This window comes from Erpetoichthys calabaricus, chromosome 14, assembly GCF_900747795.2.
Source record: "Erpetoichthys calabaricus chromosome 14, fErpCal1.3, whole genome shotgun sequence".
In the NCBI taxonomy this organism is placed as follows: Eukaryota; Metazoa; Chordata; class Cladistia; order Polypteriformes; family Polypteridae; genus Erpetoichthys; species Erpetoichthys calabaricus.
This window is the reverse complement of record NC_041407.2, coordinates 18,694,168-18,712,479: the sequence shown is the minus strand read 5'-3', so window position 1 is coordinate 18,712,479 and position 18,312 is coordinate 18,694,168. Positions and strand designations below refer to the sequence as shown.

The following is an 18,312-nucleotide window of genomic DNA, read 5'->3' as shown; positions in this document are numbered from 1 at the left end:
CCTTGGAGGTAAACTCGGAGGAGTGGTGGCTCTGAGGCTAGGGATCTGCACTGGTAATCAGAAGGTTGCCGGTTTGAATCCCGTAAAGGCCAATAGGGACTCTGCTCAGTTGGGCTCTTGAGCAAAGCCCTTAACCTGCAATTGCTGAGCGCTTTGAGTAGTGAGAAAAGCGCTATATAAATTCAAAGAATTATTATTATTATTAATAAAGCAAAAGAATTAGAAAAAAGACAAAAAGTATTGTAGGTCTTTTCAGATGGCAGTCAAGATGGTGGCATTGGCCCTTTAAAGGATCCAGGACCGGAAGAGCCAGGGACAGGAGACGACATCCTGGAAGTGGCATCACAGGGACTGGCAGTCATTTGATTTGTAGAAACAAGAGGAGAAGCATTAGGCAACAGTGCCAATCCTCTGTTTGGAGTGCAATGACAACTGGATGAGCCCTCAAGTTGTCTCCCAATCGCGTTACTGGCGGTACTCTTTCTGTCAGTAGAGTAACATTTGATCAAAAAGTTGGGGGATATGTGTATCCTGTGAAGCTTTGAATGCTGGGATATGTGAATACTCGACTGAAGACCAGGTGGTCTTTGCTAAGGGGTTTCAGTGCTCACTGGCACACCATGAAAAGGTGCTGATATGGTGAATCTTCAGTTGTCACGAGACAGTGATGAGCAGGGGCTTCATGGGAAGGAGTCCCCGTGAAGCTTTGATCACCGGGGCACATCAACATTTGATTGAAGATTGTGGAGGGTGGGGGGGCCCTGGGGGGGGCCCTCGTGCAGATAATTGTTAATACTCTCTGGTATGCTAAGGAAAAGTGCCGTCTCTCCATATTAAAATTGGAAGAGGTGCCAGAACTACTTACCACTGACTACTGGCCCACTTTGAGCACTGACAGTAACAGACATGTCACAAGGCTACACCGATGAGGTAAATGATGACAAAATATTGTCTGATGGGGAGAGATATGATCTATAAACTATTAAAAAGGGACAAAAGTTTTAAGGGGTGCCAGGTGTAAGGACAGAGGTGCCAGATACTTTCATCCCATCCTGAAAAGCTTTGTGCTTGAGCTGATGACACTTTTCACAGTTTCTTGTCATGTCAGTGCTGAAGCTCAGTAATTTGTTCTTTTTTTGCTCATCCACCCCACAGATGCTGGAGCCTGGCCAATGGGAGCTGCTTGAAGATCTTTCGTGGCCACATGGGAACAATTCACTGTTTAGATCTGTGTGGGAACAGACTGGTATCAGGAGCTAAAGACTGCAGGGTCAAAAGTGAGTGAGTCAGGTCACCTGCCATGTCACACCCATGGTGCTCTGACTGATGAAGTGTCTGCAATGACGGCGTGTTAATTCACAATTTAGGCACGGAACTCTAGTGAGGCACTGAATCTAATTCTTGTCACCCGTTTTATCTCAGACTCACAGTAAGCCCTGATTCAGATCATCCAGGCTGTTCATTGGCTCATAGTGGACCCCCTAAAGTCCAGTCTTCTCCCATTCCAGTTTAGTCAGTAAACTCCAGTTAACGTCTGATCAATAAATAACTCCCAAGTCTCTGAGTCACACTGATTCCCAGTGAGGAACTGGGGCACTGACACAAATCCTGTCCCCTGGTATTTTATTCACTACCAGCCAGTGAACCTCTGGGTACATCTGCTCAGCACCCAGTTTTATCACTGACTAACACTGAGACCCCAAGGCCCCTCCTTGCTCCAGTGATTAGTGACTCATGAACAAGTCATTCTTTTTGAATGACTTTTTTCAGAGAATCATGGGAATCCATTCATTGGAGCTCAAAGGGTGTGATCAAGCACATGTGTGTTCTGGGTGATGTCATCAACATTTCACGAACACCGGTAGATGTTAGAACTGCCTCAATCATGAGTCTCCACTCACTTCACTTCGGATTCTTTTGAGTTCAAACTATGTCAATATTGGTAAACAAAAACACTGTTAGATGAATCTCTCATTCATTGTACAAGTACAATATGCTCTAATAAAAATATGTGGTTACTTTATTAATTGTTTCATTTTGTACAACATGTTATTGGAATCGTTTCAAACTTAATTTATAAACTCTTTTAAAACTAATATGTTTACGTCCTTTTGTATTTTCAACAAATTAGTCGCACAAAAAAAATCTGAACCTTATATAAAATTATTACAATTTCCAACAACAATTTGTTTTCAATTTTACTTTAGCACACACTTTTTTACAACTCATTAACTGCACTGAGCATGTATCATTTACTAACTCTTTACCTGAGAGCAAGTCACATGACCCTCATTCATTTGATTAGTGAAAGAACCACTACCCGAGAATGAATCACACAATTCTTCTTTATTTACATAGTGAACTTGTTGTTTCCAGAGAATGGGTCACATGATTCTTGTTCATCTGGTTAGTGAACAAATAAAATTTCCCAATGAATGAGTCACATGATTCACATTCATTTGAATAGTGAGGGAATCATTACCCGAAAGTGAGTTACACAATTCTCATTCATTTGATTAGTGAAGGAATCATTACCTGAGAATGATGCAAAGAATTCCCATTCATTTGATTAGTGAACAAATCATTACCTGAGAATGAATCATACAATTCTTATTCATTTAAATAGTGAGCTTATCATTACTCGAGAATGAGGCACATGATTCTCGTTTATTTGATTAGTGAATGAATCACTACCTGAGATCGAGTCAAATGATCCTCGTTCATTTGATTAGAGAACAAATCATTACTTGAGGATGAGTCATACGATTCTTATTCATTTAAATAGTGAACTTATCATTACTCGAGAATGAGGCACATGATTCTCGTTCATTTGATTATTTAATGAATCACTACCCGAGATCGAGTCAAATGATTCTCGTTCATTTGATTAGAGAACAAATCATTACCTGAGAATGAGTCATACAATTCTTATTCATTTAAATAGTGAACTTATCATTACTCGAGAATGAGGCACATGATTCTCGTTCATTTGATTAGTGAATGAATCACTACCTGAGATCGAGTCACATGATTCTCGTTCATTTGATTAGAGAACAAATCATTACCTGAGAATGAGTCATACGATTCTTATTTGTTTAAATAGTGAACTTATCATTACCCGAGAATGAGTCACAATATTTTCATTCATTTGGTTAGTGAATGAATCATTTCCCATTGAATGAGTCACATGATTCTCATTCATTTGAATAGTGAAGGAATCATTACCCATGAACAAGTCACACAATTCTCATTCATTTGATAAGTGAGCAAGTCATTACCCAAAAATGAGTTGCCCAACTCTCATTCATTTGATTAGTGAAGGGATCATTGCCTGAGAATGAGTCATACAATTCTTATTCATTTAAATAGTGAGCTTATCATTACCCGAGAATGAGTCACATGATTCTCATTCATTTGATTAATGAATGAATCATTACCTGAGATCGAGTCACATGATTCTCGTTCATTTGATTAGTAAACAAATCATTATCCAAAAATGTGTCAACTAATACTCTTTCATTTGATTAGTGAAGGAATCATTATCCGAGAATGATTCTCACTCAATTGATTAGTGAACAACTTACTACCTGAGAATGAGCCACACAATTAATGAATATTTATATATGATTTCAATTTTTGATTTTTTTTACAAATTTGCAAGTCTTCCTGAAAATGTTTTCAATTTGTTATTATGGATCATTGAGTTTAGATTAAAGGGTAAAAATGTTGAGCTTACAGTATCTATTTAAAATTAAATCTACAACACATTAAAGTGTGCAGGAAGTGAAAGGGTCTGAATACGTTCTGTAGTCACTGTATGTGTTAATGTGCCCTGTAATGAGCTACTGCCCAATCCAAGGTGTTTCTACTTTGCACCCATTTCTACTGGGGTAGTCCCTGAACCCCCCATAATATGAAAGTTTCTATTATCTGGGCTTAGCAAATGAATGGATGGCAAGATGTTCAGTAAATCAATAACTCTGTCCTTCTTTTTTTAAAGTATGGAACTTGGAGACGGGCAAAAGCAACCGTAAGATGAAGTTTAAGCATCAGGATCCAATTCGGTGCGTGAAAATAGATGAAACCCACGTGGTCAGCGCCTGCAAACGGGGTCAGATCAAAGTCTGGCACATGGAGACGGCCACCTTGGTCAAGGTAGGAGAATTAGGAAGAGAAGGTAGCGTATGATGAGGAGGAACCACATCATGTGACACCTAATGTCTGTGCTTCTTTAGACGCCTCCCATCTGACTGTTTCTATAGTAACAGCATGGCTTTTTGATAAAGATTTTCATATGTATGCTAGTCTGTCCAGCTCTGGCTATGCACACACGGTGATGATTTGCAGGACATGAGTTAGAAAACACTTCATCCATTGAAGTAAAGTGGAGTGATGCTCCAACATTAACTGCTGGAGTAGTTAGAAGGCTCAAGACCTGGAGGCTCCCATTTCAGACCTTGATGAGTCCATTGGGTGGAGAATTTTAATCCTGAGGACTGACAGTTCTAGCCAATTTCAGATTTTGATGTCTTATGGGGGGGTCAACTATAGAAGAACCGAAAACAGTGTCAGAAGCCACTGTGTGACCTAATACCTCTTTTCAGTGTAATTTTTAAATAGATCTGTTAACAAAGCCAGATGTGCTTTAAGGGACCACAATGAAGAAGTTCCTGACATTTCATGGTAGTTGTGGAGGACTGTTTGACATCTGGGAGAAAGCCCAGAAGGTGGGACCTAATGCTCACTTCTGATTGCCTGCTTTCAGGTGATGGATGGCCATCGAGGTGCAGTTACGTGCCTTCACTTTGACAAGTGGCATATTCTCTCTGGAGGGGAAGATGGGTACATCATGTCCTGGAGCACACACCCCAAATATAAGAAGTCTCTGATGACCTTCAGGCATCCAAAGTAAGTGTGCCTACTACCTGGGAAGGGAATGCTGGCATTGAATGGTCATAATGCTTCACTTGATAAATCCCAAGATTACAAGAAAATGATGGAACTTTACTAGAGACATGAGGACTCAGATCTTCTCATCCCAACCCCTACACTGAAGTAAAGTTGTTATTGTTTTGCAGGGAGGTGCTGTGCTTGGCATTCCAGTATCTGCGGGTGATCAGTGGCTGTGAGGATGGCAAGATTCGGGTCTTCAGTTTCCTGACAGGTGAATGCCTGCGGGTCATCCGAGCCAACAGCAGGTCCAGCCCAGTCCTCTCCTTCATCGCTGACGAGAACAGGTCAGACAAGTCTTGAGGTGTCAGTGCACATTGTTAGTGCATCTTTATGTTGTGATTGAAAAGATAGGGCACACAAATAGATAGAAAGTGGCATGGCAGTGAAAATTGGGAAAACGGGTTAAGTGTTGACAGATGATCTCAGGTAACTTCTCACGTGTCGTTTGAAAGTGATCTGGGCATTTTATGGCCAAGTTACATCAGCTTGGGTTTTAATGCTCGAGAAGCATCTCTTTAAGTCTCCAGAATCCTCTGCCTGCTGACTCACAGGTCCTATTACAAACTACACTCACTGGCCACTTTATTAGGTACACCTTGCTAGTATCGGGTTGGATCCCCTTTTGCCTTCACAACAGCCGTAATTCTTTATGGCGTTGATTCAACAAGGTGCTGGAAAAATTCCTCAGTGATTTTGGTCTATACTGACATGATAGCATCACGCAGTTGCTGCAGATTTGTCAGTCTGCACATCCATGATGCAAATCTCCCCTTCCACCACATCCCAAAGGTGCTCTATTGGAGTGAGATTTGGTGACTATGGAGACCATTTGAGCCCAGTGAACTCATCGGCATGTTCAAGGAACCAGTCTGAGATGATCTGAGCTTTGTGACATGGTGGGTTATCCTGCTGGAAGGAGCCATCAGAAGATGAGTACACTGCGGTCTTAATGGTCAGCAGCAATACTCAGGTAGGCTGTGTCATTTAAACAATGCTCAGTTGGGACTAAGGGGCCCAAAACAGGTCAAGAAAATATCCCCCACACCATCACACCTCCACCAGCAGCCAGAACCGTTGATGCAAGGCAGGATAGATCCATGCTTTCATGTTGTTGATGCCAAATTCTGACCCTGATATCCAAATGTCGCAGTAGAAATCGAGACTCATCAGACCACTCAACGTTTCCCAATCTTCTGTTGTCTAGTTTTGGTGAGCCTGTGTGAATTGTTGCCTCAATTGCCTGTTCTTAACTGACAGGACTGGCACCTGCTGTGGTCTCCTGCTGTTGTAGCCCACCTGCTTCAAGGTTCGACGTGTTGTGTGTTCACAGATGGTCTTCTGCACACCTCGGTTGTAATGAGTGCTTATTTGAGTTACTGCTGCCCTTTCTGTCAGCTCAAACCAGTCTGGCCATTCTTCTCTGAACTCTGGCATCAACAAGGCACTTTCACCCAGAGATCAGCCACTCACTGGATATTTTCCCATTCTCTGTAAACCTTAGAGATGGTTGTGTGTGAAAATCCCAGTAGATCAGCAGGTCCTGAAATACTCAGACCAAACCATCTGGCACCAACAATCAGGCCTTGTTCAAAGTCACTTCAATCTCCTTTCTTCCGCATTCTGATGCTCAGTTTGAACTTCAGGAGGTCATCTTGACAATATCTACAGGCCGAAATGCACTGAGTTCCTGCCATGTGATTGGCTGATTAGACATTTGTGCTAACAAGCAGTTGAACAGGTGTACCTAATAAAGTGGCCGGTGTGTGTATATTTGATTTCCTGGTCACAAACCTTTGCTTGACACTTTTGGCTCACCTTTCTTCTTCTTTTCCCTTATTTAAAAATCTTTTATACTACAGTAAGATGTGCATTAGGTTACCTGTTACTTTAATCGGACTATGTTACGTATGTTACGTATGTGTTACCCTACGGCTCTCGAGATTGTGCTGTTGAGTTTAGCACTGTACCCTCAACTCATCAGCATAAATTTAGCAATTTCTGAAAATTTTCAGCCAGCAGAAGAAATAATGCGATGGCCCGAACATTTGCCTTTTGAAAAGTATTTTGGGAACGCTTGTATCCATGGCTGCTGATGGCAACTGCAAACCAAATACATGCGCAGACTGCAAAACACTTAATAGTAACCCAGTTAAGGGCTTACATGGCCACATCATCAGGATGTTTGCAGAGAAATGTACCTCTGATAATCAGGGTTCACAGAAGCAAGTACCCCAATTTCTCTAAACAGAATAAGAGTTAACATGGCATTTTAGAAATCAGGCCTTTATGAATAATCGGGTTTTTGAAGCTCATGCTGCTTGATTGATTTCAATTTAATGTTTGGCTAAACGATCGTCTGTTCTTTCATTGATTGAGACTGCATTGAAATATAAAAGTAGTTTATAGTGTGTGGTATCCCCGCTTAAGATGGTGGAGTTTGAGCGTCAAGACAGGATAGGCTGGGGGGAGACTGATGCCTCCTTATAACATCCGTGATGACGCTAGTACTGTGTGACACATAGGATGCGCCACTGAGTTCCAAATCTTGAAAACAATCGACACACAGACAGTCATGGGCTCAAACATTGCCTTCATTATAAAAATACTTCACAAAAGGTGTAACGGTCGACCCCTTACCCAGCCTGCAGCTACACTACCAAGACCTGTGGCCTGGATAAATTACTGAGGCTAACCTACATATACCAAGCCGTACCGTTAACAAATAATATTTTCCCCTCAATCGACGGTGAATCACGAGCACACAAAAGCAGGTATGTCAAATAAGTGAATAAGAGGGCAATGCTAAAGAAACTGGAAATCATCTCAACTGATGACAGACATCCATTACATGTAGAATTAAACTTCAGTAAATCAGGAAGGATAGTTGCTTTGAAAACCCACACAAATCGCTCCAGAAACTCCTTTCTTCCTAGTGCCATACGACTTTTCAATAAGAAATATTGGAGATAATGTTTAAGGTTTTGATATATATCCTGTTACCTTTTTTTTATTTTTTTTTTTTATCTAACTTCCTTACCTTAACCTTTCTTATTTCTATTTGTCTGTTTTTTTATTTCATTCTGTCTGCTACCTGTTATTAGATGCAACTGAGAAGGCAAATTTAATGTTTTCCTGTGTAAACATGACTAAATAAAGAAACCTAAACCTAAACCTAAACCTAACCTAAATGAAACACAATAACAAAACAATACTGCACATTCCCCACGTAGAAAATATATATATACTAGACATTAAGCCCGTTACAATAACGGCGCTAGAACAGTAGTGCATAAACATTAGTAGGAACAGTCTATATTAAATGGCAAGGGAGCTTAATATTTTTGCAAGAAGCCTAAAGTAAAATAATAATAAAAATTAAATAGAAACGTATATGACAATACAGTAACTATAATTAATATTACATTTATCCTCTCCTCTGTGGCTGTTGATTGATGTGTTGTGTCTGTCTGAAGATCTCTTATCCTGCCTCTCTTTATTTTAGCTTGTTGCTGACGCAGTGATTTTCGTTCATCCGCAGTAAGACTTGCTCTCTTAGCTCTGTGTGTTTTGGCATTTTTCTGACGCTCATTTTTCTCTTCTTCAATAGATCTATTTGCTCAGCAATGGATTTTATGTGCGTGAAAATAAATCTACTTTTAAAAGTCATCCTATTGTAATACAGTATCATGAAAATTCGTATATTTAGGAAAACCCCTTCAACGACTGACACTTTACACTTCACGGGGCCAGGCTTCTTAATCGCAAATCTGACATCCTCAGAGTGAACACTTGCACAACAACAAACACTAATCCCACCTCTTTGGGGAAGCTGGTCTCCACGTCTCAGTACCTGATTGGATTTTTCTTGCGTTATGTTTTAGGTCTTACCTCATTTACCGAAATCCAATTGGATCGTCCGCGCGATATTTTATAGGTCCCGCCCTCTCTGTCTTGTGTGCCACGTCAGGCGGCCTTTGAAGCATCTGCTAGAGGCCGGTGACTCTGCCACTCATTCCACCCTTCCCTGTACTTCCGCCTTGTCCGTAATATGCATTGAAGAGTGCCCTGCGCATGCACACTTCACCAGAAGACACACACACATGGACACATGGACGCACACAGGGGTTTTATTAAAGAGGATAGATATGTACCTCCCTTCACCAAAGCAACAACGTGAAAACACCATATATACAATAACAAACCCTCCCTTACCCTTGTAACATATAACACACACAACACAAATAACAATAATGGATAAATACGGAAATGATAATGATCGTGAACTTGAGTCCGGGTATATTACTGTCCTGAATACAGATGACTGGTCAACAAAGAATGGATGTGTTTGAATCTCCTTGAAAAATGGAACAATCTCATCGTGTTTCCTCGGCATGTGGTGGATAATGAAGTCCAACCCCGGGGTCTCTGGAGATGATTGAACTGAACTAAATCCGGCGGAATGAAAAACAAACTGGATATAAAGCGCGATGTGAAAAATAGCAGGTAATGGTGGTTCCATCCATCCATCCATTTTCCAACCCGCTGAATCCGAACACAGGGTCACGGGGGTCTGCTGGAGCCAATTCCAGCCAACACAGGGCACAAGGCAGGAAACAATCCTGGGCAGGGTGCCAACCCACCACATAATGGTGGTTCGTTGTCGTTAAATGAAATCTCCGTCTTTCTCCTTCCTCCTCTGTTTTCCCTCCTAATCGTTTAAATAGTAAGGAGCTGGATGTAATTGATTGTGAACAGGTGCTTTCCATCTTGGGGCTGCGGTCTCTCCCCTCATCCGTCTCTTCTGTATTTATGGGGACAACATTCACTGACGCACACATTATAAACAGCAAACGGGACGATGGAAACAAAACGCACTCAGCACATACATTGAAAACACTATTACTATGTAGCCCCGCTACAAAGGTATAAAAAGTATAAACAACATTATTCTTTCTTTCCTCCTTCTGTCTCTTCTCTCTCTGTCCACCTCCCTCCAGCGAATGTTGTCTTCCTTCCTCCTGACTCTGACTCACTGGAGGAGGAGGCTGGACGGCTTCCTTTTATGTCAGACCCAGGAGTACTTCCAGTGCCAAGGCCTAGCCTGAAGGAAGCAGTTCCAGCTCAGGTGGAAGTCCTGAAAAGTAGGAATCATGAATCCCTGCAGCACCCCTTGCTGCTCCCATGGGACCCAGCAGGACAGACTCTCGGCACTACAACTCCCATCATGCCTCACAAGGTTCCACTTGATTACTAAAGTACTGTGGATGGGGCATAAAAATATACAAAATTAAGAGTTTTTCCCTGCTGCCCCTTTATCCTGTTGTCCCATGCAGGTAATGGTCCCATATTCGTCCCGGCCAGGATGCCAGATAATACTGATTGGCATTTACAATTTGGGCCAATCAATTTACAGAGCAGAGTGAGAGTGTAGAGGTAGTCAGCTGAAAAACAGTGCGGTGGTTCAACAAAATCAGGTGTGAAGTTTACCTGGACTCAAGGGTAGCAGTGCTAACCACCATGTCACCCAGCTATAGAAAATGACACTGTATAAACTAAAACTTGAATTTACTGTGTGAGTCAAAAAGTGTTCTTGCATCAATACTGTCTGGTGCCCATCACCAAGTGCCACTCTGTACCTCTGTCTCCTCCTCCACCAGGCTCATGATAAATACCAAGGCCAACATCCTCCTGTTTCAATTTGCCCCGGTAGCTTGGGACTACACCCTGAAGTCGGTGCGAGAGCTGGACTCAGCCGGGTTTCTTGAGGAAGACTGGCTAAAGACAGTGTTTCTGAAAAAGCACCCATACCCGTATGTTCGCGCCCAGCGTATGAGAAGAGTGGGCACCGCCAACAGGAAAATCTACCAGCAAGAACCAGAGGAGCATGACGGAGAGGGGAAGAGTCTTTCTCACCATGCCCGCAGCCTCTCTGCCACCAGCATGCGCTGTGCACAAAGTAGGCCGGATGGTATTCTTTTGTCTTGGGGGTATGGGGGCACTCTATTGTTTGTTAACAGGGGGAGGCTTTCACTTCATAATTGCAACATAGTGTTTGTTTCTTTTTCTGCCAACAAAAGTGAGTCATTATTCCAGTTAAGAGGCCACTATTTCTATAAGTGTTATGATGTCTGACTTTAATGGCTTTTTGTATAAATTCTTGTGCAGTTGCTGTTAATTAAATTGGGATTTCATGGTTTTGAGACCCAAAGAATTCAAATTAGGGGGAGTTGACTTTTTCTAGAACCTGTTTGGGAAAAGTTCACTATTTAATCCCATTTTGTCATGACGCCATTTTTGTTTCCTGTTTAAGTGCCACTAAGTTAAGTTTCTGTTTTGGCTGTCTGCATGGAGATCTTGCCCAGAATTTCCCAGAGTGCGTTCATTTTAAATGTTGCATATGGTTAGGTCAGAGTTGCCGAAAATATATGTATATCTATCTATATATATAACTATATATGAGGGCAATCCCAAAAGTAAGGTCTCCAAAGCGGTGGGGACATAGAGAAACTGTTCATACAGTTGTTGGCCACACTGTTGTGATTGGTGCTTCCTCCACTCCCAAACAAGCATTTGCGGCTTTGCTGGGATACTCAATCTTGGCTTGGCAGCCCTTGAAAATGAAGCTCCCGTTGAACGCTACCACCAAGTGCGAAGTTCGTGCAGTTATTCGGTTTTTGAACACAAAAGGCGTTAAACCGGTTGAAATTCATCGCCAATTGACGGAAGTGTATGGACAGTCGTGCATGGATGTCAAAAACGTTCACAAGTTGTGTAGAGAGTTTACAGACAGACGTACTGAAATTCGCCCAGTGACTACCACCTGTTCCCTAAGTTGAAAGAACATTTGTCCGGAAGGCGATTCTGCTCCGACGAAGAGGTGAAAGATGAGGTTCAATGCTTCCTGAAGGACATGGTGGCGAGCTGGTATGACATGGGCATTCTAAAACTACTACAACGTCTACAAAAATGCATCGACCGAAATGGCGATTATGTAGAAAAATAAATAATTCTTTAACCTTTAAAATGATGTAAATATTATAGAAAATAAATGGTTGTTTGTATTTCTAAAAATATAGGAGACCTTACTTTTGGGATTACCCTTGTGTATATATATATATATATATAAATTTCAACTATTTGATTTGAAAGTTACATACGCACATTTCGACCCTCCTTTTGTTTGTACGCAAATGTTATAAATCTGCCACCCCTAGTTGCTATTTTAACTCACAATAATCCTTGGGCATAATGTGTATTGTGTCATAACACTAAATAACTATTACAAGTGTGAACTGGAAACTAATAGTGTGCTCTGTGTCACCCAGCTGCTCAGAAGGAGTCCATGAAACCAGCTACGTGGAGTGAAATGCAGGGTTATCGCCGCAGCATGGCCTACATTGACCTGCAGCCGGAATTTTTTGTCGAACCGCCATCAGCACTAAAGCCTGGAAGACCTGTCCGCAGCGGCAGCTCGGAGACGCCAAGCAGACAGAAAAGCCCTGATTCTGGTATGATTGCCCTTTGCTGACCAGCATGATATTATGAGATTGTAACCCACACCAACTCCATTATCATAAGCATCAACTTCAACAAGATGTTGTGTGCTTTGCTTCCTATTGAATCATTGAGAACCTTGGCTCGCAGGTATATTATCATTATCCAAGTGTCTATGATGCCAGGATTCTAGCAAATATAAAACAGAGATCTAGTCGGGTCCATAAGTATTTGAACATTGATACAATTTTCATATTTTTGGCTTTGTATGCTACCACACTGGATTTGAAATGAAGAAATCAAGATGTGATTGAAGTGTAGCGTTTAACAAAAACATTGTATGAGCCATGTAGAAGAGACAGCCATTTTGTATTTGGTTCCCCATTTTCAGGAGCTCAAAAATATTTGGACAAACTAACATAATCATGAATATAATGATCACTTTCAATATTTGATTGAAAATCCTTTTCAGCCAATGACTGCCTGAAGTCTGAACCCCTGGCCACCTCCAACTGCTGGTCCTTTACATCAGCTGTCTTCAGGTGCTGCTTGTTTGTTGGACTTTCTGCCATCAGTTTTATCTTCAGCAAGTGCAATGCATGTCCAGTTGGGTTGAAATCAGTTGATTGACTTGATCATTGAAGGATTTTCCACTTCTTTGCAATTAAAAGCACTTGGTTTGCTTTCTCAGTATGTTTTATCTCATTGCTCATCTGTACTGTGAAGCGTCGTCCTATCAATTTTGCATCATTTGTCTAAATCTGACCGGATAGTATAACCCTTGTGATCTCCAGGGGGCCCTCCGACTCTCCAGACACAGCAGACACAAATACAAGTGTATTTAAAATAAAAGGCTTTTATTCAGTGGGAAACGTTTTCCACCCGTTTCCCACCAGCACCAAGCACAGTATAGCCCAAGACTATAGCACACAGCACTTCTTCTCTCACTCTTTTCTTTCCTTTCCACCTCCACTCCTCCACTGGCAAGCATTGTCCCTCTTTCTCCCCAACTGTGGCTTGTCTCTGCGAGGCAGCTGACTCCTTTCTTAAGCCACACCTGGGAGCATTCCAGGTGGCCTGTTAAGGAGGTCTGGAATTACTCCCAGGTGTGTTGGAAGCCCAAGATAGGGCTCTGCAGCTCCCTCAGTACCCCCTGGTGGCATACACAGAACGCAACAGGGCTGTGCTCACAAATAGTAATTCTCATACAGCCCTGTGGGAATCCAAGGTGCTGTTGCAACTCAGGGGGGCTTCCAAATAGCAGTTCGGGGGAGATAGGGCCCTTCAAAAGCCATCTCCCCTTGCCCTTCCTTTAAGGAGTTGTCCCAGCCTGATAAAGACGCCAGCCGTCCCTCCCACCCTGTACACTTCAGAAATCATCCTGCTACTCGTGTCAGCAGTCATCAATAAACACCAGGGATTAAATTCCATTGGCAGTCACGTATGCCCATGTCGTAAAACGGCCTCCAAAATGTTTCAAAGATGAGGTGATATTCACGGGATCATGAACCGTTCCTTCTCTTCTCCATGCTCTTCTCTATCCATCATTCTGGGACATATTGGTTTAATTTCATTTGTGCAAGAAAACTGTTACAAAACTGGACTGGTTTTAAAAATATTTTCTGGTAAAGTCTAATCTGTTCTTCCTATGTTTGATGCTTACCAGTGATTTGCACCTTATGGTAAACCCTCTGTCTTTACTTTCTTGAAGTCCTTTGTTGATTGTAGACTTTGGAAATGATAGGCCGACCTCCCGAAGAATGTTCTTGGGTTGGCTAAATGTTGTGAACTGGTTTTTCTTCACTAAGGAAAGAATTCTGCAGTCCTCCAGCACAGTTGTCTTCCATGGTTGTCCAGGTCTTCTGGTGTTGCTAAGCTTACTGTGTTCCTTCTTTTTAGGAAAGTATCAAATGGTTGATTTGACCAGTCATGGTTTTTCTAAAATCTCTCTGATTGGATTTGTTTTGTTTTCTCTGTCTAATGATGGCCTGATTTTACTTGCATGGACAGCTCTTTGGATCTCATATTGAGAGTTAGAACATTAGAACAATCTAGATGAGAACAGGCCATTCAGCCCAACAAAGCTTGCCAGTCCTATCAACTTAGATGCCCTAAAAAACATCAAGTCTAGTTCTGAAAGTTTGTAAAGTCTTACTGTCTTCCACACTAGTTGGTAGCTTATTCCACGTGTCTGTGGTTCTCTGTGTAAAGAAAAACTTCCTAATGTTTGTGCAAAATTTACCACTAACAAGTTTCCAACTGTGTCCCCGTGTTCTTGATGAACTCATTTTAAGTTCACCGTCTCGATCCACTGGACTAATTCCCTTCATAATTTTAAACACCTCAATCGGGTCTCCTCTTATTCTTCTTTTGCTTAAACTGTAAAGGCTCAGCTTTTTTAATCTTTCCTCATAACTCATCCTCTGTAGTCCTGCAATTAGCAGTTGCTCTTCTCTGGACCTTTTCTAGTGCTGTTATGTCCTTTTTGTAGCCTGGAGATCCAAACTGCACCCAGTACTCCAGAGGAGGCCTCACCAGTGTGTTATAAAGCTTGAGCAGAAACTCCTGTGACTTGTACTCCACACATCAAGGCGCTATATAACCTAACATTCTGTTAGCCTTCTTAATGGCTTCTCAACACTGCCCGGAATAGCTTAGATTCCACTATGACTCCCAAATCCTTCTCATAAGGGGTACTCTCGATTTTCATACCTCCTATTGTGTATTTAAACCTCACATTTTTACTTTCTATGTGTAATACTTTACATTTACTGACATTTAATTTCATCTGCCACAAATCTGCCCAAGCCTGTATGCTATCCAAGTCCTTCTGTAATGATATAACAGATTTCAAATTATCCACCAATCTTGGTATCATCTGCAAACATAACCAGCTTGTTACTTATATTCCTATCTAAATCAATTATATATATTAAAAATAGCAGCGGCCCTACTCTGACCCCTGCTGGTCACCACTCTTAACATCAGCCAATTCAGAGGAGGCTTCTCACACCATCAGCTCTCCTTCCTGTGTCTGAGCCAATTCTGCACACCACACCCTGAACTGCCACTTCTTTTAGTTTGATGCCCACCCTCTCATCAAATGGTTTCTGAAAGTCCAGATAAATCACATCATAAGCTCCACTTTGATCGTATTATTTTGTTGCTTCCTCATAGAATTCCAGCACGTTAGTAAAACCCAACCTCCCTCTTCTGAATCTACTGACTCTTCAGTCAAACTCCTGTTCTTGTCATTTGTTGCTCATCCTTATCCTTAATAACTCCTTCCATGAATTCTCCTGTGATGTACGTTAACCTTACTGGCCTATAGTTGCTTGGATCTGCCTGGTCACTCTATTTATATAATGAGATAATGTTTAACCTTCACAGTTCACAGTGCGAGCTTCGAAATGCAAACTCCATACTTGGCATCAACTGCAGACCTGCTTAATAGTCAATGAAGTCATGAGGGACCTGCTCCCACCTGGCTATGGGACAGCTTGCCAGTCAATTGTCCAAATATTTTTGAGCCCCTGACAATGGGAGGACCATGTATAAAAGTGTCCGTCGTTCCTAAATGGCCCGTATGATATTTCTGTTAAACCCTTTGAATTAATGCTGAAGGCCTACACATCAATAATGGCATTACTTCTTTGTTTCAATTCCAATGTGGTGGTGTATAGAAGCAAAATTATGAAAATTGTGTCACTGTCCAAATTCTTATGGACCTAACTGTGTGAAATTAAGTGTTCCTAATTCCAACAACACAGTTGTAAAGCTGTGTCACTCTGGCACGTGAGTTAAAAAACATGGTGAGAGCCAAAGGACTTAACTTGGATATGAGCAAGGTGCCATCAGGTAACCACTGACTTGAATGAGAGAGCCTATTGTAGTGTTAAGGGACAGGGGCACCAGGGTGGAGATATCCTTAGTCGGTTAAGGATGACCCAGGACAGTTAAGTAAAGGGTATGGTGATCATGAAATGGATTTAGGCACAGGCCTTAGGATGCTGGGATGTTGTGTTTGATTTCTGGCCATTGTTACTCAGTCCTCTATTTTTTTGTTTCTGCAGAAATCCTCCCAAGGACTCCTGTAGACAAAGCACCTCCTACAAGGAGTGAAAGGTTGGTCATGCAACGCATCAAAAACCGAGGGCCGCACCACCCACCTACCACAGAGAACATCCTGCTCACCATCAATGCAATACACCTCTCTCAAAAAGCTGAGGAACTGAGTGCCAACATGGAAATCAATACCCAGGTCCGCGACGCGTGGGGGCCAACACCAATGCTTGACTCGGTGACCTCGACTCCCCAAAAAGTGACCAGCGCCAGTACCAGTGCCAAGTTTCCAGGCTTCTGCTGGGAGGTCACAAAATCCCAAAGCCAGCTGGTGACCAGGGATGTAGAAGTGAATCTTAAGAAATCACCCCTCAGCCAACAAGTCAAACTGAATGCCCCCAAAAGTGCTACGACGCAATTCAAGACAAGTCCGGGCACCGGAGATCTCGGTGACAGTTCACTTAGAAAGGAAAGACCTTGGACAGCATCCGCCATTGGGGTACAGAAGGTGGGCAACTTCAGCACCACCGCACAACACACCGCCACTCTAATCCCACAAGTGATGACCATGACAACTGGCAGCGTCAGGAGGCAAGCCAAGGTCAAACCTGAATCGGCCAGCGGAGAACGCAGCAAGCAGCTGGACCCTTACAGGGTGGCCAGTGGGTTTCAGCTGTGCACTTTCCGGCAGAACAAAGAGCACAAACAGAATCAGTTGAGACAGTACGAAGATGCCCAGAAGAAGGCCAGGGAGGACAAGACCAGGGAATCACGAAAAATTTGGCTGACAAAGCTGAGAGGGCTGCCCAGGGATGACTTCACCCGGGAAGGCAAAGTGGCGGCACCAGAATTAGGCCATGGAGTTTACCTCTGATGTCCACATGGAGAATGAAGAACGGGGCACTTGACAAAGATCAGGGTGCCTGGAGCACTTTGGGGGTGTCACCTTGACCTTGACGATGGGATGTGGGGACAACTTAGCTAAATAAATGAGGTTGATAGACTTAATGGTCTCCTGTTATTTGTCAGACTTTACAGGTTTCTTGTCTGTTGGAAAGTCTCTGAGCTTAAAATGATCCGAAATACACAGAAATACCCATCAGGGGAGCAGAAAAACCTTCAAACTTCAGTCTTCAGAAGACAAGGCCAACATATGAGCTTGAGAAATGGAGAATTTATTAAAGATTACCCACAATGCACTAGGAGCATGAGAAATTACACAATACATGAATACTGAATAATAAAAAAGAATACAGTAATATTAACAAGACTTACCCAATAACAAAAAGCTTATGAAAAATAATCATTCAAAAGCATCACAAATAAAGGTAAGGCAGGGAATAAAGCCTGGCTATGAAATATATATATCTGTCATGCTTCAACATCCTTCAACTTTAGACTTCAGAAGACAAGGCCAACAAATGATCTTGAGAAATGGAGAATTTATTAAAGATTACCCACAATGCACTAGGAGCACAAGAAAATACACAATACATGAATACTGAATAATAAAAAAGAATACAGTAATATTAACAAGACTTACCCAATAACAGAAAGCTTATGAAAAATAATAATTTATCCATCCATCATCCAACCTGCTATATCCTAACTATGGGGTCACGGGGGTCTGCTGGAGCCAATCTCAGCCAACAAAGGGCGCAAGGCAGGAAACAAACCCCAGGCCGGGTGCCAGCCCACCACAGCGCACGCGCACACACACACACACACACACACACACACACACACACACACACACACACACACACACACACACACACACCAGGAACAATTTCAGATCGCCAA

At 42.2% G+C, this 18,312-nt stretch overlaps 1 protein-coding gene across 1 annotated transcript in view; it reads left to right on the top strand.

Moving 5' to 3' along the window:
• fbxw10 (F-box and WD repeat domain containing 10) overlaps window positions 1-17,513 on the top strand; it is a 49,670-nt gene extending 32,157 nt beyond the window's left edge. Inside the window, exons 9-15 of the mRNA XM_028819594.2 lie at window positions 1,156-1,277; window positions 4,001-4,155; window positions 4,766-4,908; window positions 5,079-5,237; window positions 10,611-10,909; window positions 12,279-12,461; window positions 16,521-17,513. Coding sequence (XP_028675427.1) covers window positions 1,156-1,277; window positions 4,001-4,155; window positions 4,766-4,908; window positions 5,079-5,237; window positions 10,611-10,909; window positions 12,279-12,461; window positions 16,521-17,383 — 1,924 coding nt within the window. The 3' untranslated portion in view covers window positions 17,384-17,513. The remainder of the gene's footprint in view (window positions 1-1,155; window positions 1,278-4,000; window positions 4,156-4,765; window positions 4,909-5,078; window positions 5,238-10,610; window positions 10,910-12,278; window positions 12,462-16,520) is intronic.
• Window positions 17,514-18,312: the final 799 nt, after the last annotated feature.